Below are 26,731 nucleotides of genomic sequence, written 5' to 3' on the forward strand. Positions count from 1 at the left end.
TGGCTAGGACTTTGTGCTGTCACTGGAGTGGCCTGGGTTCAATCCCAGGTCAGGGAAATGAGAGCCCATAAGTCACGTGGCCTGGCCAAAAATAAATAAATAAAAATAAAATGGCCAATAATAAATAATGCTTTAAAAAATAATTACACCTGTCTCATCAGGATATCCTGAGAATTTACTTAATGCACAGAGTGTTTAGAATAGTGCTTGACTTAGAGTAAGTGCTTCATAGTTAGCTGTTGTTTTCATGAGAACTAACTTTTATGAAGATGGGATAACTAGAACTTATAATGGAAAGCTTAGGACCCAGGGAACACCACGAAACTGCCAGGGCTACAGAGACAAGCAGAACAACATTCTGGACCTTCGGCAGCCACACGCACACCCACAACCCACACAGAAGCAAGTGGGAAAGCTGCTCTCATTGTTCTCTTGCTTAGCCAGTAATCTTACCAGTTATTATTGGCTTTGCCCAACAATCTAACTTAAAACAGTTGTGCGTTTAAAACAATTTTTGTTTATTAAAATCTACTTTCTCTGAGTTCCACCTGAGATGTTACCACAAGCAACTGCAGGGGTCAAGGCAATGAGAACATTGCTAAATTCATTTCAATTTCACTTCACACCGCCCACCAGCCTGAGAACATAAACACCAACTAAAGTTTCTGCCCCTTAGTGACATGACTGTCAGCGAAGAGTCACAGTCACCGTAAACATGAGTGTGAAGCAGACCCGCATGCGCGCATGCTAAGTCACTTCAGTCGTGTCCAATTCTGCGACCCTATGGACTGTAGCCCGCAAGGCTCCTCTGTCCATGGAGATTCTCCAGGGAATACTGGAGTGGGTTGCCAGGCCCTCCTCCAGGGGATCTTCCTGACCCAGGGACTGAACCCATGTATCCTATGGTCTTGCATTGCAGGCAGATTCTTTACCACGGAGCCTCCAGGGAAGCCCAAGGCAGACCTAGATGAGAGCAACCTTGCTACCACTGCTGTTTCGGGCTGGAGGCTTCTTTGCTGTGAAGGCCGCCCTGTGCAGTGTAGGATGGCAGCTGGCCTTTACCCACTCCATACGAGTGGCACAACCCTCCACGTGGTGACAACTAAAAGTGTGCCCAGACATTGCAAAATGTCCTCTGGGTGTAAAATCTCCCCTGATTCAGAAGTGCTGGATCAGAGGTCCCATCAAAGGGGAAGTGCTGACTGCATGAGGGGCAGAGGAGGCCATGCGGAGGAAAGGGTGGCTTGATGGATTTTGAAGGAGAGTCCGAAATGTCCTGGGAGAAGGCTGGGTTCTTTGGAATGTTTCAGACGGAGGGAAACCCAGGCAGAGGCTCAGAGGGACATGATCGACTCACTGTGGCTGAGGTTCACAGAACAACTCAACTCAGGAGGAACTGAGCAAGCTTTGTTTGTTTAGAAAGCATTTTCATTTTTAAAAATAACAGTTAATTGAATATTAATGTGTTTTTCACACGTGGGTAGTTTTGTTGTGATTTCCATTTCTGGGTCATCATGAAGACACCAGCTTGGGAAAACTGAGTCTCAGAGTGCTCAAGGTTATCAAGAGAGGGGTCTGGGCTTTGAAAGGTTGTCTAGCCTTTGAAGCATCTCAGACCTTCTTACCGACCAACAGTAAGAAAAGTAACAGTTTTCCAGGGTGCTGTCCAACTGGCCCTATTCTTTCTCCAACCTCGGTTACAGTATTCGCCGCCCTATCGTTTAGTATCTGAGTTGCTGACTGAGGGCTGGGGACTGTCTCTACTTGGATTGTGAGATTGTGTCTATGTAATTAAAATAAGCTGGCATTTTGCAAAGTTCCCTAAATCTGCTGCAACCACAGTTTCAGTTGAAGTTGACTTTGGAGAACCCACTTTTTCTGGAGTCTGTAGTTCTCTCACAAAAAGCCTTGAGGGAATTATGAGATGGTCTAACACACTAGTCATTGTGAGGAAGAGAGACCATGAACCAACAGGTGTGAAGTTAATGGGAAACAGGTAGAGAAACCCAGGTTAAGGGCACAGGACTGATGATAGCTCTGTTCAGATCAGGTATTTCTCCAGGGCTAATGACAGCAGATTGTAAGTGGTCACATTTGAACACTTGCAACACATTCTACATCTAGAAACTTGCTCTCTAGGGCTCAGCTCCATATCCTCGCAACAGCATCTTTGTTGGCCTCTGGCCAAAGTGCTGCAGAGGCTTTTCTTGAATGTGCTAAATACCTCACCCCTTGCAGTGGGTTGAAACGATATGTTCCAAAAGATAATGTTCAAATGTCCTAACCTCCAATATCTGTGAACGTGACTTTATTTGGACATAGGGTCTCTGCAGATGTAACCAAGCTGATTTACTATCAGACTGAATTAGGGTGGCCACGGCATCCTAGTGTCTTTATAAGAGAAAAGGTTAGCCTTGAGAGACCCAGAAGAGCCACAAGGAAGAAGGCCAGGTGAAGAGAAGCAGAGATAGGCGTGATGCAGCTGTGAGTCAAGGCCCACACCTGAAGCTAGGAATAGGCGAGCAAAGATTCTTCCCTACAGCCTTCAGAGGGAACACGGCCCTGCTGATCCTTTGCCTCTTGACTTCAGGCCTCCAGATCTGTAAGAATCAACACCAGTTGTTTTGTTTTGTTTTTTTTTAAATTTTTTGTAATTATTTTTAATTGAAGGAAAAATGACTGTTGTTTTAAGCCACTCAGCTGGTGATACCGTGTGATGGCAGCCCTAGGAAATGAATAACCCCCGCAACGCCTTCCCTCAGAGCCTTCAGCCGAGGTCACCATGGACTCCGCTAAGCTCCCCGCTCCTATGCAGCGGGAAGACAGGAAGGGGCCAGAGGGAGCCCCTGGGCCCAGGGGCTGGCGGCCGACTGAGGAGCTGCTGTCTGCACCTACTTCTGCCCAGCCTGCTCCTACACACGCCCGGGGTGTGCCGCGGGAGGACAGCTGAGAGAAGCCCGGAGATCAAGCAGGGAAGCCCGTCACATCCTTTCCCATAAGCATACACTTGGGGAAGAGGCCACGAGTGTGTGTCTCTGGTTTATTTTCAGAGAATGAGTAGTAGATAATTATCCACATAATAATGAAACACCACTTATGATAAAGTTACAAATACATACCGCCATCAGCTGAGATGGTGGAATCTGTGGGGCCCGTCTCCTTCTGAGGTGATGCACTCTCCTGTGTGTCAGACATGCAAAGACGAATCTGGACAATTCCAGGCTAGCCCTCGGCACACATCCCACCAACACAGTACAAAGTGAGCACCCCAAAACCGGGCCGGTGCGGTGGGGAGGGGTTGGTCTCCATTCCAGCTCTCACCAGATCAAACTTCCATTCAAAGCATGTCGAGCTCCCACCATGCCAAAGATATCTGAAGTGTGTTCTGTAATGTCCAATGAGTGATTATGTCGCTAAGATGGTATGACTTTCACAATTGTTATTGTGTGGCCCATTCGACATCCTAGCACTGCACCAACCTGGATATCAAACACAGAAGGTGTCACGTTATACATCGTCTCCTCTGGGAAGCCCGCTTTGATGTAAATCTGGATTGGGGGCTGTGTGTCGATAGATGGCAAATGAGTCGCATGCAAGGCCATCTGAGGAATTTGGTGTCAACCCTTGGGTAACTATACACAACAGCCAGAGTGACTTTTTCAAAAGTCCAATTGACTTTTTCAACTGCCTTTGTTAGACATATATTCTGCTTTTCCTCTGTCTGGAAAATCAAGTCCCAGTTTTGCATTCAGCTCACTCCTTCTCTCGCCTTTCCATGCTCTCTACTATGTGGTCCTCCTCTTCAGCCAGACCACCATATTACTCTCCCTCTTGCCTTTCTGTTTTATTTTTTTTTTTTGGCTGCAGCAGTTCTTAGTTGTGGCAGGTGGAACCTTTAGCTATGGCACGTGGGATCTAGTTCCCCGGCCTGGGCCCCCTGCTTTGCCAGTGTGGAGTCTTAGCTACTGGACCACGGGGGAAGTCCCCCTTTCGCCTTTTGAGTCATTTTCTGACTTGGAATCCCAAAGTTCTCTTCTCTAGATCACACTGCCTGGAGGAAACAAAATTAAACAAAAAATTTTCTCTCTTTCAGGAACCAGAGGTCATTGTGGTCTTGTTCCAGATTCACAACAACAAAACAGCACTTTTCTAATTTCTCATTTTATCCAAGTCCTCTTGCTCATAAGTTACCATATTTTAGATCTTTTAGGTATTTTGAGCATCCCGGTGTCCTAGGTAAAAATAAATGATAGCAATACAACCTTGTAATTGCACATAAAACATCTCTCCAAAACTCTGCCCAGCCACCCCTTCAACGTGTAAGGAGAGGAAGCAAAGATAAAATTAAACCTAATTAGCAGTTCTGGGTAAGTAAGATAGGGTAAGAAGAAAGAGTGTCTGTCCCATTATAAAGAATAATTGAGGTTAGTTGCTTTTAAAAAAGGGCAATTTTGAAAATTAAGGGGATCTCCATATTCTATCATTTAACAACAGGAAGCACAAACTTCTCTAAAATTTCCCATCAAAACATGGTTTCATAGCAACAGCCACTGAAAGGTAAGTCTTCTGTGATTTCGATTTTACTATCTGTAATATATTCTTTGTGACTCAGTCTTGATGCAAGGAAGAAATGTCAAACTTGAGACTGAAAATTTTTTATGATGAGTGGAAAACATAGGTATGAAATATATCTTTCAGTAACTAAAAAGCAACTAACACATTAAGAGACATTTGTGAAAGTATGGACCTACTTAAAGTTTCTCTTCTGTTAGCCTTTGATAGTTCTATTCAAAATCTTTGAAAATTCAACTGGTAAGGGAGATCAAATCTGAAACTTTACAGCAAAGTTATAAGGAATGAGCAATTTTAGTCTCATAATGGCTATTTTTTCCCTCTGAAAGATAAAAATATATACCTATAGCTACTTTTTTTAAAGAAAAGTAAGATATTACTGGAGGCTGGCTTTAAGAGTTCACCTAAAACCTAGAGAAGCAAAACAGAAACAGGAAACAAAGTCACTTTATCCTAGATGTTAGTAGTAGTAACATAGCACAATGATAGCCTTGTATCTAGTCAAGGAGACTTGATGGACATTATATCTAGAGGTCACCACCATTAAAAACAGTTTCTGATTAATAGGACTTAGTGTTTCCAAACACACATCTTTGCTAAGACTAGAGTCTTTCATACCTAAAATGTCATCTATGGCAATTAAGGATAGCTTTTCCTTGAAACAATAGGTTCAGAAATTTTTACTACTTCTATTTTTCCCACTGAACCTACTGAATTCAAATTTCAGTTGTCAGTTATTTCTTCTCAAGACTCCTACCACAGTCAACCATCATTTCTTTCTTGCTCATTCATTCTTTCAGAACAAATTTAGAATCTTCTGCATTTAGAATCTTCTGTATTTATCTTCTGTAATTTAGAATCTTACCTTTCTATATTCAAGATGATAGTTTTTTTATGCAATATCTATACAGCTTTCTTCTATTGATGCCTAAGAATTACATATGCGACCAGAGAGACACCGGCTCTTAGCAGTATAGTTGTCTGGATATTCTGAACTGTAACACCTCCATTCCCTTCTCGCTACTCTCTATAAAACATCCACATGCCAGATAAATCAAGATAAGTTACAGCAATCATACTTTAAGTGCACTGGTGAGACTGTAAGACAGTTGGGGAATTTCCTCAAGACCAAAAATATATGAACAAGATGATAAGTAAACCACCAGCCATGAAAGTAGAGCTTTGGGGACTAAGGGCCTCAGGCCACAGTGTTGAAAGACGTTGATGAAGACTAATCTTTAGGATGGATGGAAAGTTGGAAAACGGAATCTAAGATTTTCACATGAAGCCAGGAGAACAGAAGGGCTCTCCATCAGAGAAGGACTAGGCCAGGGGGGAAAAAAAAATCTGCAAACATCTTCCCAGCTCTGCAAGGATGGAAATGGGGATAGGTCATAATAACAGATTTATTTCCCGTGACATTCTGTATAATCTGTTTTATGGTTCAAAATTATACTATGTATGCACATGGAAATGGTAAGCCAAGAAATTAAAGTGGCCCTAGGTGACAGCATCACCTGAAGTCTAAAAAACAAATGTAAATCTTCTTTAGAGAAAAGCCTCCTCAGTTTAGATACCTTAAGAGTCACAAATTATGTTTAAAAAAAAAAAAAAAACAGAAACACATAAAAAAGAAGCCACTATACATGAGTTAGCAGAAGAAAACTAAAGATTCAAATTCTCAAAAAATTTAAATGGGAAGCTATATATCAGCAGCTAATTTGTTTTTATGGCCAGTTTCCCAGGTGGCACTGGTGGTAACCCGCCTGCCAATGCAGGAGATAAAAGAGAGGCAAGTTTTGATCTCTGGGTCAGGAAGTTCCCCTGAAGAAGGAAATGACAACCCACTCCAGTATTCTTGCCTGGGAAGTCCCATGGACAAAGGAGCCTGGTGGGCTACAGTCCATATGGCCGCAAAGAGTCAGACACGACTGAGGTGACTTAGCATGCACACACAAGGAAATATCAAAAGTTGTGCTTCAGAAAAATGAAAAATGATACTAGGTGGAAGATCTGAGATGCAAGAGGAATGGAGGGTAAAAGAAACGTTTAACACATGCGTAAATCTAACAGTTACCTGTATAAAAAAGGTAATAACAATACAGACTAATTTCTAAGGTTAAAAATCACAAGCTAAGACTAAAACACTGGAGGATTATGGCACAAAATTAGAAAAGCGGTAATTTAAACTTTAAAGATGTCTAATATCTTCAGTTAGAAAGGAAGGTGAAAATATCACCTTACATTTTAAGTATGGATGGGAAATTCAAAGGCAATTCCCCAGGACAAAGATGAGGGAGAAGAGGGCAAAATATTTTTTTTTGTTGTTGTTTTGTTTTTTTTTTTTGGCAGAATATTTTTTAATGTTTTAAATTAATCCAAAAGAAAATGAAAACAAAAACCCAAAAAAAGCACAAAATAAGGTGGTAGGAATAAATCCAAATACATTAGTAAATAATCAGGACTAAACTCATCAGTTATGATCAGATTAAACATAACCTATTTTGCTATATGTGCTGTTTCTGAGACACTAAAACATTACGACCAAGTAAGACAAAATTAAAAGGGCAGTAAAAAAAACCAACTAGGTGTACTGCAAATATCTTCACATAAATTGAAAACATCAATGAACAAAAAATTTACAGAAAGACAAAGTAACAAAAATGAATAAACTCTTTGAGAGTAACAGAAAAACTAAGAATTCTATAATCACTGAAATTTAATCATTAGTTAAATTTTCTCACTAAAGAAATGCTAAGGTCAGACGATTCTGTAGGCACCGCCTGTCCAACATTCAAGGAAGAGATATTTCAATCTTTCTCTTCTAATAGAAAAAAAAGAGAACAGTCACAAACTTACTCTATAATGTGGACATCAAATCCAGATTAAGAATAACACACAAAAGGAAGATTATAGGAAAGTTTTATCACAGTACTAGAAATTTTAGCCAGCAAGCACTATACGAATACCACCGTCACTTATTGTCCACATAAAAGACCCAAGAAAACCATACAAATTCTAAATATAAGACTTTTAGCAAAATGGCTAGATATTTCAGAGATATTTAATCAAAAATCTAACTTCTTTGGTCAAGAAACAGAAAAAAATCATTTGTAAGATATCATTTATAATAGAACATAAATGATAAACTAGCAGTAAATCTAACAAAAGATGTTCAAAAGCTTTCAAAAGAAAATTCTAAGAATTAAATGGAGGGTTTCACTATCTTTGGGCCTCTCGGGTGGTGCAGGGGTAAAGAATCTGCCTGCCAATGCAGGAGAAGCAGAGACTCAGGTTTGATCCTGGGATGGGGAAGATCCCCTGGAAAAGGAAATGGCAACCCACTCCAGGATTCTTGCCTGGGAAATCCCATGGACAGAGGAGCCTGGTGGGCTACAGTCCATGGGATCACAAAGTGTTGGACACGACTAAACACATGCATGCATACACACACACACATGCAGCCTGAATGAATAGGAAGATACATGAAGATATTGTTGCCACAAAGTGATCTACTATTTGAATATAAATACAGTTGAAGTCACAACAGAATCCTTTGGGAAACCTAACAAGTTGGTTCCAAATACACAGAAAAAATTGCCACAGCATTGCTAATGAAACAGATGGTGGGGGGTGGGGGGCAGGTGTGGGCAGGGAGGAAGGTGTTGCTTAAATATCAAGACTTCTTTAGAGCCATAGAAATATAGATATTTGGTATTTGTGTTGGAACAAACAATAAACCAATGGAACAGACAGCCCATGAAACAAAACCCACACACAAATCTATAGAAACTTATATGACAGATCAATGGGAAATAGATGAACCATTCCTAACAGGTTTTTAAAAAGCACTATTTCCCTCGTGGCTCACTCAGCTGGTAAAGAATCTGCCAGCAATGTGGGAGACCCCGGTTCAAATCCTAGGTTGGGAAGATCCCCTGGAGAAGGGAAAGGCTACCCACTCCAGTATTCTGGCCTGGAGAATTCCATGGACTGTAGAGTCCATGGGGTCGCAAAGAGTCAGACACAACTGAGCAACTTTCACTTCATAATAGATTTTGGACAACTGATTAGAGCCATATGTGGTGGGGGGGGGGGGCAGTGAATTTAAATCCCTTTTACCACACCATACACATAACACACAAACAATTCAATATGGACTGAATGTAAAAAATAAAACTTTATACTTTTGGAATATAGCAGAATATCTTTATTAAGGATTTCTTCAACAAAATACAAAAAGCACAAAACATACAGGGAAATGTTAATAAATTTGACACTAAACTTAAAAATTTGTCTAAAATGCATAACCTCATTTTAATCAAATATCTAGACTTAACTCACAGCTTATAAAAAGTAGAAAGGATGGAGGACATCATGAAGATATCATCAAATAATTTCAGAATGTGGAATACTCTACAAAGCAACTGGCCTGAATTCTTCAATGTCATTTAAAAATTTAAAAAAAAAAGAAAGTGGTTGAGGTGGAAGGATGGCAGGAAACTCTTTTAGATCAAGAGAATAAAATGACAACGACAAGCACTACATGAAGCATGGTTGAGACTGGGTTTAAAAACAAATCAACATCAAAAAATGACATCCCTGGGACAATGGGAGAAATCTGAGTATGTGTTAAATAATATGAGATAGTTGTTTGTTTTCAGTGTGACAATACTATCGTGGTTATAGAGGACACTTTTTAGAAAATGCATGGTGAAATACTGAAAGGTGAAATATGTTTTCAATTTACTTTAAAATTATTCAACCACAAAATGTTACTGTTTAATCTGGATGGAATATATATATGGAGGTTTGTTATGTTTTTGTGTTTCTACACATGTATGAAACCTTTCATATTAAAAAGTTCAGGGGAGAAAGGTGGGGGGAGGTGGAATTTACAACTTGTGCTCTTCCAAAGGCATCAATAGGTGAAAATGTAACCATTAACGGTGAGAAATGTTTACAACATTTAGTAGTAAAAAAGGACTAGTATCCACAATCTGTTTAATTCCTTAAGGAAACATAAAATAAAAAGGCAATAACATAATATAAAATGCACAAAAGACATGAAATAAGCTTTTCACTGAGAGCATTCAGGAAATGAATATACGTGAAAAGAAGCTCAACCTTATTAGCATTTAGGAAATGCACATTCAAACAATAAGACTTCCACTCTGGCCAAAATTGAGTAACAGGGCCAGGATTTCCCTTCTTCATGTTAACCAATGCAACACCTGTACAAAATATATACAACAGGCTTTTTCGGACACTGGACAACTGTGCACGACAGTGACTCTTGAGAGGACAAACAGGAAAGTCCTACCATTGCCTGGACTAGCTGCAGGGAGAGCCCGGGCGTTCCCCTAGCGGAGCATTTGGGACACCAAGGTAAAATCTGTAGGGCAGAGTACTGGAAATGGCAACCCACTCCAGATTCTTGCCTGGGAAATCCCATGGACAGAGAAGCCTGGCAGGCCCCAGTCCATGGGGTCCCAGAGTCGGACACGACTTGAGCGACTCATACATACATACACAGAGCACGGGAGAGAGGAGCGGGCTACAAAGGGAGAATTCTGCAGAGTTCCCCTGAGGCTTCAGCTAAACAGTGTATACACTTGAGAAGACTACCCAAAGGTGGGGAAGAACCACCAGAAAGGAGTAAGTGGTAAAATTCAAGTTCATACAGGGCTCAGAATAGTTCTCATTCTCCATAGCCAGCGTGGAGAAAGCTCATTATAAACCAGGCAGAAGGATTATTCAGAAGGGTTATTACCTCAGCAGTGAGCCCAACTAGCTCTAGGTTAAAGGCTGTTCTGGTCCTAGATCATTAAGTCTAAAGGCAAGCTATGAAAGGATCAAGCTGTTTCTAAATAACTATCTCCCAGAACAAAGCTCAACATATTTAAAGGAATAAGCTCTAGCACCCAACAATGTAAAATCCAAAAATTATCAGGCATGCAAAGAAGGAAATTACAACCTAATAAAGAGAGGGGAAAAAATCAATAGAAACAGACAAGAAATGGTAGATGATAGAAAGGTCAAAATAGTAATTACAAATACATGTCAGATGTCCAAAACAAAAAACAAAAAAAGAGGAAAGCAGGAGTCTGGAAGGAGAGACATGGAAGATACCAGACAGACCCACATGTAACTTCTGAAGATTAAAAATATAATATATGAGGTGAAAAATACACTGGATGGGATTAACAAGAAATTAGATACTTCAGGAGAAAAGGCTAATGAACTTGAGGACATGCGACTGAAACCCATCTGGAAGACAGAGGGAAAAAAGGACAGAAAACAAAACGGAGCACAAGAGCGCTTGCTGCAACAGTTTCAAGTGGTCTAACACACAATGAAGAGGCCCAGAGGGAAGAAATGAAGGACAGAGACAAAGAAAATGTCATGAAAAAGCCCCCCAAATTCCAAATTTGATGAAAACCATAAACCTACAGATAAACAGTCCCAGCAGAAGAAACATGAAGGGGAAAACAAACAAACAAAAACTGTACCAAGCGCATCATAATCAAAGTGCTCAACAGCAGTGATCAAGAGAAACCTTTAAAGCAACCAGAGAAAAAGAATAAAAAAAATTTTATATAGAAGAACAAATGTAAGAAAAATAGTAGTGTTCTTGCTGGAAACTAATAATATACCACTCAACAGCCACTGGATTGACAAAATTATAAAGTCTGAAATTAGCAAGTACTAGATGTGAAATATGGTATGAAATATTATCAGGTGAAACAAAGGTAATTCAAATAGTGCCTAGGGGTATGAACTGGTACAGCCACTGCAGAATATAATTTGGCATTATCTTATACAGAGGAAAATATCCATATCACATAACCAAGTAAATTATTCCTAGATAAAGAATGTTTATAGCAGCACTGTGTACAACAGCAAAAAAAAAAAAAACAAAAAAAAAACAAAAACCCCAAACATCCATCAACAGAAGAATGGATAAATTACAACTTGTCATATAATACAGTATAGCAATAAAAGTGGATGACTTTGAGAAGACACTAAGGTGAAAAAAGCCAGTCACAGAAGTAAACACACATTATACTATTTATATAAAATTCAAAAAAATACAAAACTTAGTACTTCATTTAGGGATACTTACATATGTTGTAAAACTGTAATAAGCAAGAGAATGACAAACACAACATTCAAAATAATAATTATTTGAGGAGAGGGCACTTTTAAAATGCCAGCAATATTCATTTCCTAAATTGGCTGATTGGTACACAGACATTTATTATTCTTTATACCTTATATATACATGATTGTGTATTTTTGCAGGTATGAAATACTTCATTAAAAATAAGGACTGAAAATATGAAAGACTTTAAAAATGAAAACTACTGATTTATGTATAACAATAAAATTAGTGTAAAAAAGTATACAAAGAAAATGTTCAATTCTTCATTGTCTTTCAGCGCCCTACACAATCAGTATTAATCTAAAAGGGCCATAATCCTACTGTGAAAAAAAATAACAAGCAGAGTCTTTAACTGCTCTGACACGAAATCTGAACATCTGGTACTCCAAGTTATACAAGAGTAAATATATTAGCACTCATGTCTGATTGATCCACTTTCATCTGTACTTGGATTTTTCTTTATCTTTGGATTTCCTGGGACTCCTGCTTCGGTCTCTCTTTTTACTCCTTTCTCTTTCATAGGGATCTGCCTGGTATTTGGATTTGTGACTGTTACTATAGTGGCCATCCCTTTCTCGAGATCGGCTACGACTTCGGTCCTGAGGTCGGTCCCTCTTTTCACTCTTCTGCTTCTCCCAACAACTTTCTTCTTCTTCATAGTGACCAAAGCCCATTTCCCTGTAGATATCCTATCAAAGGAAGAAAGAGAGAGGTATAAGTGAATCAGTAAAATAATCATTTTGTAGGACTATCAATTCACAAAACTTAAGACATATCCCCCATTAGCAAGCAGTTTTAACAGGTCAAATTTGAACACTACCACTAACGCCAAGAATCCTGCAAATTAAAAAGCAAAACTAATTCAGAAAAAGACTGAACCATTTTCTGACTGATCTCACTGCTTTGTACCTACTCTTTCAGCTGAACTGAAAGACCACATCTAAAAACAAGCAACTGAAATAGCCCAGTTGAAATAAGTCTTTGGGAGAAATTGCAATACCAAGAAATCTGGTTATGCACAGCCATTGTCCCACTCTCCCCTTCCCCACTCCCCCAAAATGTAGTTCCATCACTGATCCACAATGAAACTACTAAAATCCCCATTAAGAATGCTATAAAGACGACATCATTTAAATAACATATTCAAAGGAGATTTGAGACAGGTCAACCAGTCTAAAGAGGAGAGAAAATAGATTCTGAATACTTGGGTCTGAGCAATTCTTTTTTAAAGTACTTTTTTTTTTATAACAGCTCCTCTCTAAATCTTTAAAGTTTCTTGTTTAGACTAAATGTTTTCTATTAGACTTATTAACATAGCCGATAAAGGTTTTACTACAACCATTACTGACTGACACAGTCCTTTAATAAAGAACTCACTGCCCCAAAGACCACAAAGCAGTGCATTCACTTCTGTTCTCAGTAACTGAGCAGCAGGGCCCATGGGATTCTCCAGGCAAGGACACTGGAGTGGGTGGCCATCCTCTTCTCCAGCAGATCTCCCTGACCCAGGCTCTGAACCCAGGTCTCCAGGACTGCAGGTGGCTGCTTTACCGTCTCTACCATCTGAGGCAACAGAGAAGCCCTTGAAGGAGCAGAAGTACCTCCCATACAGAAAAGGGCTGGTTACAGCACCCCTCTGCCTCTGCTCATGTCTTATCCCTGATCAAAACAAGTACCTCAGCAAGTGGCTGAAATCTAAAGATATCAGAGCCAATGCTCTTTCAAGAATAACTGATAAAATTCAACTTTCTTAAAAGATTTCTCAAAACAAAGGGGAAATTCTGAGGACTGAACTCCCAAGTGCCCAACTCTATTACCTTAGACATTATTACAGTAGATGTAAATGTCAAAGTTTAAAATCCAAGTGATGAATACCCACGGTTATGGCCTGGGTTTTAAGGAAATGATTCACAAGTATTCCATATAATGTCTAGATACCATACTATGCTTATTACAGGGATTGCAGTATGGGAAAACAGACCTAACAAGACTGTTACATGCCACAACATTTGTGGAAGACCTCCTATAAACTGATTCATTATTTCCCACAATACCAATAGTTCCTATCATTCTGTAAGAGTCCCAGAGGTAGAAAATGAGTAGGTGTTTCAACTTAAACTTTTACCAACTATTTTTGAGCAAAATGTGACATCCCTAGGAAAAAGACTTTTTTTGTTCTTCCTGTAACATATACAAAATGTAAATATGTATGTACTATTCTGACTGTACAGCAAGTTCTGGTTGAGGCAATAAACTTCTCAAATGGAGACTGTTCTAACTGATGGATAATCCTATAAAGTCTTCAGCACATTATTATACCAACAGGCACTTAAATACTTTGAGTGTTTAAAATAAGAAAGAGAAAAAAATAAAATAAAATAAGAAAGAGAGATTACATAGTACTTAATTCTTTGAAAAAAGTTGAGGAAGCTGAAAACCTGAAATGGACTGAAATCTTAAAGCCTCTCCTACTTGGCTTAGTTTTCAAAGCTACACAAGCTTTGAAGTCATGCAGTTCTACGTTCAAATGGTCTTTGCCATTTAGGAAAGGTGTCAAACAAATCCTCTTGAGGTTAGATTTATCAGTGAAGGTTCACAGAGGAGCTAAAAAGGACTGGAGCCTCAAAAGATGAGTGAGTTAGGGCTTGGACTGGCTGCAATAAGGCTAATGCAAGAAGTGTATGTGAAAACTGAAAGCAAGGAAGACAGTACTATATGCATGAAGGAGAAAAGTTCAGGTGAAGCCAGATTAGGACAGATCTAAGTATGTGTTTGCACAGTGTTCAGTGCTCGTGGAGTATGCTATCCTCATTCTAGATATAAGGAAACAGACTCTTATTTAACTGATCAGTAACTTTACAAATAAAACTTAAAAGGGGGCAGTAATGAAAAAATAATACCATATCTGACTGAATTTTTTTAAAACATTAAAGTTTCAGTCCTCCTACTAAACTATAAGGTCCATGTGGGGTCAGGATTTTCTTATCTAAGGTAAGGGAAACAACTTAGATAAGCTCTAAGTCATTTCCAGTATGAACTTTTAGAAATCCTACTCATTTTATAGATTTAAGAAATAAGACACGATGATTAAACAAGCATACAGCTAAAAAAAACCGAAAGAATACCATAAAATGGCCAGTTTAAGGCAATCAACTTAAATGAGCCAATGACTTCACGTTTAGCAGTCAAAAAATTAAAAAATCAACCTTTGATGAGGTCTCCAGCAGTAAACTGGAGATTCAGTCACATCTAAATCACTAAAATAATATTAAATGATTAAAATGACAAAAACAGAGCTCCAGAGTATAAGAATACTGAACACCCATGAAAGCCACAGAGGAGGACAGGCAAGCAGCCTGATATTTCTCAGACAGGCAGCCCACGGCGGAGTACTCATTTCCTGTAACCCCAGTAAAACTCAAACTTTAAGAACACAGTAACCATCTCTGGATTTAAGACACGAGGTGGAAAAATTATAAACAGATTTCGAATTGAACAGTAAGGCTGTTGGTCAATAAAAAACAAAGCACTTGAAGAAATAAAGCATTCTTAGGAAACTAAGCTCACCAAGCAAAAAGACCAAGAAATAGGAAAATTTGAGCTGTACCTGAAAATTACCTAGCACTGAAAATTTCCTTTAATGATTATGTAATACTTTTGAGATTAAAATCAAAAGGATAAAAAGCAGAATAATAGAAAAAAATTGGGCCCACTGAAATCTTAAATATGGATGCTATTTTATTAGAAGGAAAAGAAAATCAGTGCAGCTATATTATTAAATCAAAGTATATAACCAAAAACAACTGCTTTAATACACTTCAAGGGAAGGGATAAAGTTAGAATATTATTGCCAAAAGAGAAGGACATTTACTGCTGTTACTGTCAAGTCTTAAGTAATCAAACAGCAAGACAAATGAAGAGTCACAAAAAGGCAGGGGTGCAAAGATGGGAACCACAGACTTGAAATGCAGCCCATCTTCGGATTTTTTTAAGACTACTGATTATCTCAAACACATCACTGTGTATTTCAGGCCTAAATTCATCACGGATTCCGTGTACAAGTGTAAGAGGAGGAGCTGTGGCAACACATGGGAGTTGGCATGATTATAGAGTTTTAGTGGAAAACATGCTAAATATTCATAGAAATGTAACATAGCTACCATTAAAAAAGATGTTGAGATGATCGTTGGCTAAATTAATAAGAGTATAAAAATTAATAGGGAGATGTTCCTATTAGATGACACTGGAATATTATACTACGGGACAAGCTACATGAATCCCCAATTGGATTTAGGAAAGAAAACTGCTGACAGGAATATATCTCAGGGAAGGAGATTTGTGAAAGAATTTGACAGGAATACATTCCAGGTAAGAGGAACAGCAGTAGGGATACAGGTCCAGATTTACACTGTGGTTCTACTACTTACTAGCTGCATTAAGACCACTGGCAAGTAGCTTAACCTTTTTATCTTTTACTTTCTTGTGAATAGAGACAATAGCATCCACCTTGCATTACAAGGACGCAAGAGATGTTACTATTACTGATTCATGTGAGGATTACTGGAGGGATTGACAAGGGTGTAACTTAAAAACAGAGAGCAGGGTATGAATAAAGGGCAATTGAAAGAAGAGAGATTAGATCCTTGCTGGATGACAGCAAGGAGTAGGGAGATATACTGTCTAGAGAACAGGGTGCTAATACAGATAAAACATGCATTTGCTGTCATTTTTTAAAAAGAAGAAAAAACCATGAAACACATAAAATGGTTGCCTTTGGGGAAAGAGGAAAAAGGGGAGAGGACAGGGATAGCAGCTAGGTGCCCTATGTGTACCACTCTGTAGACTTTACTTTGGAACCACACAATTTTTCAAACTACAACAGAAAATATTTTAAGTGATTTGTAAACATCAAAAGGAAAAAACTGAAATGTGAATCCAGTTAATGGCCTTACCACAGAGAGAAATGATTCCAAGTGATTTAAAACATATTGACTGTAAAAATAATATTTACAGCCAATGTAGAAAATGTTTGCACACACACTTTTTGTTTCCACTTACAACGTGCCTGGGAGACAAGTATTATCTCAGTTTCACAGAGGAGGAAACCATGGCTCAAGAAAGCGAAGTCATGTGATGAAGTCACATCAACGACCAGCAATGTAGAAATCTGGGCTCCCCTGTGGCTCAGCTGGTAAAGAATCCAAACCTAGCTCCTCTGACAGACAAACCCTTTACTCTGCCAGTCACACTGCATCTCTATCTTTGTGTCTTTGCTTGACATTCCCACTGCCGTGAGCCCCCGCAACCTCCCTGCCAACTGAATGCCTCCTCATCTACCAGGCCCAGTTTAAAGGTCCTCATGTGGTAAAAACCAGAGCAAGGGGCCGTAATGTAATCTGCTTTTCAATTAACTCAGAGCCAAACTGCAGGTTGGAAATGATTTCTTCTCTTTAATTTACTTTCTTTGGGGAATTTTTATTATCATTGTCTTAGAAAATTTACTGTTCAGGAAAGCTTTGGGGATGTTCAAGATAACTATTTATTTAATGTGGCTTTTATTTCATATATACCATATGTAAGGGCATAAATGTTTTTTTCAGGTTCTAAAACCTCAAGAGCTATAAGTGCTGTACATAACACCTGGTAGTAAGTTAACATGATAAATTAGAAGGATTTCTTTTCTTTAAACATAACCACACTTGTTTTTGATAGGAATGAGTAAGTGTTCATAGAGATGAAAATCACTCCTGCTTCACAGTGTGGAACTATATGACATGTTAAGTTATTCTGAAAACAATCTTTTATAATCTGTTATATATATTCTTCAAAATTAAAGTTTCATTACCCAAGTAAAACCGTTCTACATCTTAAGAATTAAGAATGCATCCCTCCCTGTTCAGAAGCATACCTTTATTCCTAAATTACGTCATTATGATGTAATTGACAGATGGATGAAATATGTGTTTCTCTACAGCGGAGTCTGAACAGCAGTACGTACCTGGTTGGTACTTTTGATTGGCATGTAGTCCTCATCTTCTTTTTCTTCAGAGCAGTGGCGGGTCTTCTTCTTGTGTTTCTTACTTGTGTGTGAGTGACTCGCCTTCGCGTCTTCTGCCTGCTCATCCAGTACAAGTTCATATTTGGCGCTGGGGCAGCTCGTTAAGGACAAATGTGAGAAGTGACCCAGATAACACATCAAAACATGAGAGTCCGGTCAACAAGGAGGCCATCAGGCTGAAGACAACTTTTTAAAGCAAAAAGCATCTCAGAGCATAGAATATACTTCTAAAACATAACTAATTCATATTTTACTTCATTACACAGGCAGGAAAAATGGAAAGAACTCTTGTTTCAAATAAACAGTTTACAATGGGTAAGTGGGCAAAAAACACAGGGTAAAAATTGATTTCATAAATGAAAAATATAAGTAGCATTAAAAAAATAAGGAAACCTATTTGTCAATAATGAAAACATTTAAACTTAAAAAATGAGGCACATATTTAACTTGAAAATATTAAGATATTATAAACCCCAATGCCAGAGAAGCTATGTAAGATGAAAATACACTCACGTGACTCTTCTTTTGAGTCTAAGTTCAGTACTACAGGAGAAAATTTAGCAAGGCATATCAACAGTTATCATGTTGAAATTCAAATAAGAATTCATAAAAAATTGAAATGACAGTAAGTTAAATGAATAACGGCACAGCTGTCCCTCACTATCCACAGAGGTTGGTTCCAGGACCTCCTGGGGAGACCAAATGCCACAGATGTTCACGTCCCTTATATAAACAGCATAGTGTTTGCCTATAACCTACACACATGCTCCCTTACACTTCAAATCACCTCTAGATTACTTATAAAACCTACCGCAATATAAATGTGATATAAATAGTTGTAAATACAATGTAAATGCTACATAAATACATAGCTGCCTCCACAGCAAATTGAAGTTTTGCTTTTTGGGACTTTCTGGTATATTTTTCCAGAATATTTTCCACCTACAGTTAGAGATCCACGAATGCAGACCCTGAAGATGCAGAGGGCCAACTGCATACATAATAGGGTTTATCTTAAATAAGAGAAACAGAACAATAAGCAGCCTAGTAACAAAGATATACATAAACACATCAGAGTACTGCAACATGGAATTATAGAGGAAGTTATTAACAATGACAAATGAATGCTGTTAAATAACCTGGCATGGTGTTTACAAAAAATTGTAAGTTAAAACAGCTTGAAGCAAAAATTGTATATAACTTCATAAAACTTCATAAAAGATCAAGATCTGAAAGGAACAAGGAAAAATAAAACATATCCTTTGCCTAAATGGTAGACCTGTGAGTGAATATTTTTTAATCTCACATAAATATATTATCAAAATTATAATAATGTATGCTTTAATTTAGAAATAACTGTTTCATAAACTTCAGTATCTGAGAATGAGAAAAAATGTAAAACTATTAGGACCTCTCTAACAATAATCTTAAACCCTAAACAGGCAAGACTAGAATAGTGGTTTTCAAAAAAAGGATTAGGAAGAAGCCCCAAACACAGAACCATTTTAGTGGTGTGCGGCACTAGAGGCAAAGCAGACACACTTCCCTCAGGACTGGAGTTTCAGGTCTGTTTTCACCAGGCCACAGCTCGATGCCCCTCAGGGATGTCTCGTGCAGTAAGCAAACACTGCACCCTCTGGCCTGTCACAAGATGGCTAATGCCAGCGAGTCAGCCTGTACCATCCTATCATTACCCCACTTTCTCCAGCTTCTTTCTTCCTTTAGTCCGTGTAACAAGAGTTTCCACGGTACCTTGGATACAAATCCAGTAGCCCTTGCCTATGATTTCACCTCAGTGTTTGCTCTACACATGCTGCTCTGTTCAAAGTGCGGCAGAGCTCCTGAGTATTTCTAATTGCTACTCAACAGGGTATAAAATCCATTTAGTGGGTCACTGAAAGCCAGCATTTAAAAATAACATAAGACTAGAAAACAGAGTACCTGGAATCTAATAAAAATATTATTTTACAAACTTGTCTTTCAATTCTGCGTGTATGTGTATGATTATACTTGGACTGTCCAAGGGGAAGATGTAAACTGTATTCCTTAAATAATGGACCAGAGTTAAAGAAAACAGTACCCCACCTCAGCCCTCATCTCCCCATATTCGTTGTAGCTTTAATGTCACTACTTACAGTATCATTTGAGGATCCATCCTCTGAACCCTCACCTCTACTATGAGTCCCATATCCCATGAGAAACGCTGGGCTAGAAGAAGCACAAGCTGGAATTAAGATTGCCAGGAGAAATATCAATAACCTTAGATATGCAGATGACACCACCCTTATGGCAGAAAGTGAAGAAGAACTAAAGAGCCTCTTGATGAAAGTGAAAAAGGAGAGTGAAAAACTTGGCTTAAAGCTCAACATTCAGAAAACTAAGATCACGGCATCCAGTCCCTTCACTTCATGGCAAATAGATGTGGAAACAGTGGCTGACTATTTTTCTGGGCTCCAACATCACTGCAGATGGTGATTGCAGCCATGAAATTAAAAGATGCTTACTCCTTGGAAGGAAAGCTATGACCAACCTAGACAGCATATTAAAAAGCAGAGACATTACTTTGTCAACAAGTACTTCCTCCTAGTCAAGGCTACGGTTTTTCCAGTGTCATGTAAGGATGTGAGAGTTGGGCTACAAAGAAAGCTGATCGCTGAAGAATTGATGCTTTTGAACTGTGGTGTTGGAGAAGACTCTTGAGAATCCCTTGGACTGCAAGAAGATTCAATAAGTCCATCCTAAAGGAGATCAGTCCTGGGTATTCACTGGAAGGACTGACGTTCAAGCTGAAACTCCAGTATTTTGGCCACCTGACTTGAAGAGCTGACTCATTGGAAAAGACCCTGATGCTGGGAAAGATTGAGGGCAGGAGGAGAAGGGGATGACAGACAATGAGATGGTTGGATGGCATCACCAACTCAACGGACATGAGTTTGGGTAAACTCCAGGAGTCGGTGATGGACAGGGAGGCCTGGCATGCTGCGATTCATGGGATCGCAGAGTCAGACATGACTGAGTAACTGAACTGAACTGAACTATCCCACAGATGCACTTCTTTGCAACATTCTACACATATTTAATTAATGGTGATTATTTAATGTCTGTTCTTCCCCCAACTCCAAAATACAACACAAGGTCCATGTGGGCAGGGGCCATGTTTCATAGCTAAATTTCTCTGGGCATGTAACAGCCAAGTAAGTATTAGCTAATTACTAAGACACTCATTGTATCTCTTCCTTCCTAGCTCATCCACTATCTTCTACTCACTACTACTATCCAGACTTTTAGAAGATGTCAAATCTCTCCAAAGCCCTATTTCGTGATCCCCCTGACCTCTGCTCCAATTACTTACCAAGGTCTAGTCTAGCGAAGTTAAACTTCCATCTTCTACCTCCATTTTTTAATCTTATTAATAGTTCTATAGCAATTTCTCTCTCATGATCTATAAAGTACTTCCCATGTCTTTCTGACTTATCAGTACTTAGATAATCCTCATAATCCCCCTTGTTCACCACAGTAATAAAGTAATATATGTGAAAACATATATGAAAACATATGTCCTGTCCCTCTATTAATGTACCTAAAACAATAAATGTCTTGCTAAAACAAAACCTATCAATTACCAAAAACATAAAGATCATTCCACTAGGTCAGATTCATGAATTCCTTTCTCTTGTTCAATATTCTGTATCTGAACACGTGGTTTTCACCAGGACATGCCTGTCTTCTGTATCAACTTCAAAGGGTTAAAGCAACACTGTTCAATACTAGCTACCGGCAGTGGCTTAAATTTAGATTAATGAAAATCAAACAAGCTATAAAACCCTGTTCCTCATTCCACTTCAGACGCTCACGAACCACATGTGGTTAGTAGCCACACTGGACAGGGGAGGTACAGCACGCTTCCATCACTGCAGGAAGTCTCATTAGGCAGCACTGGGCTAGAGACTGCTTCTCAAATATGCCGAGTTTCTTTCTTAACTCATAGTAATCTACAACCTTGAATGTAAAACACTCTTATACCAGGTAGCCTTCCTTTTCAGCAGAAGATGCTCTTTCTACTTTATACTCCACGGTGACTTTCTTTTCATTTGTCCTATACACACCCCTCTTCCAGCTGCAGTTTCTAGTGATTTGCCTCAATTTAATTTCAAAGATTTGGTGAATAAACCTCAAGTGTATCTATCCATACCTTTTACGATTCTAAGATTTCAGTCAAACGCCCTCTAATGTTCATCTTCTCAGACCAATCTTAGTTTAGTGTTTGGTTTAGAGTCTGAATATGAAAGCTTCCCTCGTGTTGATTATGTCAGTACACTCCAGACATTATCCAGCTCTAACACCTTACAATGCTTTGTGCACTGCAGACAGCTAATACAATAAGAAACAAACACACAACAGGTCAACCTGATATTCATCTTTCCTTGATGAATTCTTTGGGAAAAAAATGTTTACACAGTATGGGGAAAGAGTATCCCTAAAACACCAATAGAAATTAGGAAACAAAGAAACCATTCACCAGAAAGAACTGCAAAAGAAATAACCACGTGCGGAGTGATAGGTTTATAATGAGAGTATCAATGAACAAATTAAAATGACATCATATGAAAAGTATGTTTCATTGCTTCTTTCTTGTCTCAACCTAAAACTTGGACAAACTTATAAAGCGTCAAGCCTTTGGATTTCTTTTTAATCCTACAGAAGTCAACTCTTGCACACAGTAGGAGTGCAATAAATGTGTGCTGCTAGACTGACAGTGTTTCCTGCAGAGAGAGGGGCCGGGAAGCCTGGCCACACTGCGGTCCACAGGGTCCCAGAGCCGGACACGACTCAGTGACTAACACCACCACCACAGAGGGTTTAGCTTAGCTGTAACAGAGAAATTTCTGACTGTGAGACATTTAAAACATTAAGATTATACATAGAAAATACAACTCTTACCTGCAGATCTTCTGAAAATAAGTGGTAACCTTAACCTAAGTGTAGGGAGGTAAAAGAATTAGTCTTAAAATTTCTCAACCCTAACTTTCTCCCCACAACAAAGAATATATTGAAAAAACAAAGTATACATATATAAAATGGTGAAAAGAGATAAACTGATTTCATCACAGAGCATCTGAATTCAGGTACCTTGTTTTCTATAGTCTTTTCATAAGATATGACATTGTACTCTCCAGAGTAGAAGGTCAACACATATGGGCCAACTAGTTCTTGTGAAGGATACTCCTGTTTGGGCTTTACTTTATCTTTCAAAACCAAATTAGATGGTTTATCCTGTTCTTTTTCATACTCCTTGAAATCACTCTTGGTGTATTTCCCACCTATTTAAAAAAGAAAAAGGAGCTTAGAAAAATCACCTGATTAAACAAGAATAACAATTGTAAGAGATATAATACATAAGAACTATTTTATAAGTGGCATATATATCGGGGGGGTGGGGGGCTTCCCTGGTATTCAGACGGTAAAGTATCTGCCTTCAATGCAGGAGACCCGGGGTTTGACCCCTGGGCTGGGAATATTCTCTGGAGAAGGGAATGGCTTCCCACTCCAGTACTCTTGCCTAGAGAATCCCATGAACAGAGGAGCCTGGTGGGCTACAGTCGATGGGGTTGCAGAGAGTCAGACACAACTGAGCAACTAAGCAATTTATCAGAGGATATAAAAGGCTGAGAAGAAAACAAAAGAATCATGGTAATTCATTCTTCACCACTATTTTAACTGAACTCAGAAATCCATTTAGTTAGGTAGTGATATGCTGCCCCCTAATGATATATGTGAATATTACAACACCAAATTTTCAAATCCTAAATTACACAAATACGACCACTGGAAAATAAGGCAGGGTTTAAGTAGAGCCGTTAAGTCTATGAGAACATTAGGCCCAAAGAAAATTGAGGGCTTAGGACTTGTTCCTGGGATCCGAGAGGCTTATACGTTTAGAAGAAATGAGAGTTTAAAGATCTCTGATTTGTCAAGACAGACTGCTCAAAATCTCAACAGAACACCAGGCAGATAGGGGATAGCAGGAAATGTACAGATTTTCACTAAAGAGATGTGAGAGGGAAAGGTTGAAGAGAGCACTAAAGATAAACTATCTCTGCTTTGAAATTCTTAAGAGCACCTTTACTGTTTCCAAGGGCCAAAAATGAAATCAACAATTCCTTCAGAAAAACAGGACTGTTAACTGGCCTACTGCAGCAGGGCATGAAAGGAGAGAGCATCCCATGGAGCCTCTCTAATCTCAAACCTAGTCTCCATCCGATGAGGATCCCGCTCCTGTCTGTGTCCTAGACCTGCTGCCTAACCTGCCTGACCCACCCCCTCAACTACTGTGAGGAAAGGTTTCCAGAGGGGAAGGCCTGCTACACAAGAGTCCAAGATTGCATGTGCAAATAAAGCTGACTTGAGGTACTCAGGTGTTTTGATTGAAAAACCTATATACACCTTGACTGCCACCAGGGTATTTAAACAAAAGAGAAAAGTAAAAAGAGGGGTAAGCATCAAAGACAAGGTTAATCTATTTGGCAATTTCAGACACTCTGGAAACAAAAATAGCCAGTAGACAATGTTTCATATAAATGTGAAACAGCATAAAGAGTTAAAATAGTGGTAACTGTAGCAAATAGGCATGGTTTCATCACTGAAAAAGTGTCTGCCATGTGCTTGCCATTAGAAGTCTCACCATGGATGAAGTATAGAAGGAGCAACATATTACAGTGAGAAGTTCTGGATTCAAATTCTGACTCCAGTGAGAAGTCGTAGGTAAGAAACTTCAATTCTCTGAAACGCTCTTCATTTAGGAACTGAAAATAATATTAACATTTCAGAGAGCTGTTGGAATCACCTCATAAGGCTATAAGGAAAAGTACTCAGCACCATGAATGGTATAGAGGATGTGTGCTCAGTCGCTCAGTCATATCCAACTCTTTGTGACCCCATGGACTGTAGCCTGCCAGGCTCCTCTGTCCATGGGATTCTCCAGGCAAGAGTACTGGAGTGGGTTGCCATTTTCTCCTCCAGGGGATCTTTCCAACGCAGGGATCAAACCCAAGCCTCCTGCAGCTCCTGCAACGGCAGGCATTTTCTTTACCACTAAGCCACCTGGGAAGCCCAGGGCATAGGATACCACTCATTTTTTTAAATGTGAAAACATAATACATAAAATTATCACAACATGAACTGAGATTAACAACAAATTACATGTTTATGACAGCACACATGAAACTGAAGCATGTCTCTTATGACATTTTACTATAAATAAACTATACTGAAACTACTCAGGAAGGCAGTATTATTTCTAAAGTGGGTAGATGCGTTAGGAAGAAAAGAAAATTGAGAGAAAAAACTATTCAGATTCAGGAGTGGTTTAAATCTGGGTAAACCCAACCCTGGGTAAATCACTTCACAAGAAGCTGCCTCAAGTTCCCTCTCTGTAATGAGGAATTATAATAATATTTGTTTCATATGTATCCCAAATGACAAAATTAAATTAGCTTTCTAGGAAAAGAGCTCCACAGAAGAGCTACTTGGCAGTACCACGGGACCAGAACCATAATACATTAGGTCATTGTTTGTCTATATTTCCTGAATATACTTGATTCTTTTGACCATAAAGCTACAATTATATGTGGGGAGGGAAAAAATGTTCATAAGAACCATGAGAAATGGAGTGTTATATAGAAAAAGAAAATAATCCTAGAATTCCTAGTAAAATTTAGCATTACATGGTGAATAACTGCCAAAACACTGCATCAGTGATCAAAAAACCCGTATTATTTCAGTATACACAGATTCTACCTAAGTTTTGTATGCTACTACTAGCAGGAATTTATTTGACATATTTATGCATCTGTGGGGAATGTCAATATGTATAGGAATAGGACACAGTACACAGAAGAACAAAAGATTAGAAACTTGACTGTGCTTTAATAGGACTGGTTCAGTAAATTATACTACAGAATTCAATCAAACACTACACAGCCACTGAAAAGATAAACTGTTACTTCAGATACTGATACAACTATCTCTTAGATATATTGTTAAATGAAAAATGCAAAGTACAGAAACACTATGTATAGCCTGCAGTCATTTGCTTTCCTTTTCTAAAGGAGAAAACATACATATATGTGTGTTTCTTTTTTAAAGGAGAAAATTTTATGTACACATATATATATATATACATATACACACACACAGACACATACACACATATAATAATTATGTGGGAAAACATGAAATGAAATCCTAAACATCAAATAAGTGGCTCAGATGATAAAGAATCTGCCTGCAATGCGGGAGACCCAGATCAATCCCTGAGTCAGGAAAATCCCCTGGAGAAGGAAATGGCAACCCACTCCAGTATTCTTGCCTGGAGAATTCCATGGACAGAGAAGCCTGGTAGGCTATGGTCCACGGGGTGGCAAAGAGTCAGACAAGACTGAGTGACTAACAGTTATGCTTTCTTTTTTTACATATATATATTAATATGTATAATTAGATATATTCAAAGAATATATGTGGAAGGTTACAAAAGAAACAGGTAGCTGTGGTTAGTCAGTTCAGTTCAGTTCAGTTCAGTCACTCAGTCGTGTCCGACTCTTTGTGACCCCATGAATTGCAGCACGCCAGGCCTCCCTGTCCAACACCAACTCCTGGAATTTGCCCAAATTCATGTCCATCGAGTCGGTGATGCCATCCAGCCATCTCATCCTCTGTCGTCCCCTTCTCCTCCTGCCCTCAATCCCTCCCAGCATCAGAGTCTTTTCCAGTGAGTCAACTCTTCGCATGAAGTGGCCAAAGTATTGGAGTTTCAGCTTCAGCATCAGTCCTTCCAATGAACACCCAGGACCGAACTCCTTTAGGATGGACTGGTTGGATCTCCTTGCAGTCCAAGGGACTCTCAAGAGTCTTCTCCAACACCACAGTTCAAAAGCATC

At 38.9% G+C, this 26,731-nt stretch overlaps 1 protein-coding gene across 1 annotated transcript in view; it reads right to left on the reverse strand.

The window, feature by feature from the left end:
* Nucleotides 1–8,756: 8,756 nt before the first annotated feature.
* Nucleotides 8,757–26,731, reverse strand: part of PPIL4 (peptidylprolyl isomerase like 4) — a 36,254-nt gene continuing 18,279 nt past the window's right edge. Inside the window, exons 11-13 of the mRNA XM_043888280.1 lie at nucleotides 23,020–23,116; nucleotides 17,736–17,883; nucleotides 8,757–12,426 (exon numbers count right to left, since the gene is read on the reverse strand). Of these exons, the coding sequence (XP_043744215.1) occupies nucleotides 12,175–12,426; nucleotides 17,736–17,883; nucleotides 23,020–23,116 (497 nt within the window). The 3' untranslated portion in view covers nucleotides 8,757–12,174. The remainder of the gene's footprint in view (nucleotides 12,427–17,735; nucleotides 17,884–23,019; nucleotides 23,117–26,731) is intronic.

The sequence above is a fragment of the Cervus elaphus genome, chromosome 26 (assembly GCF_910594005.1).
Source record: "Cervus elaphus chromosome 26, mCerEla1.1, whole genome shotgun sequence".
Taxonomy (NCBI): domain Eukaryota; kingdom Metazoa; phylum Chordata; class Mammalia; order Artiodactyla; family Cervidae; genus Cervus; species Cervus elaphus.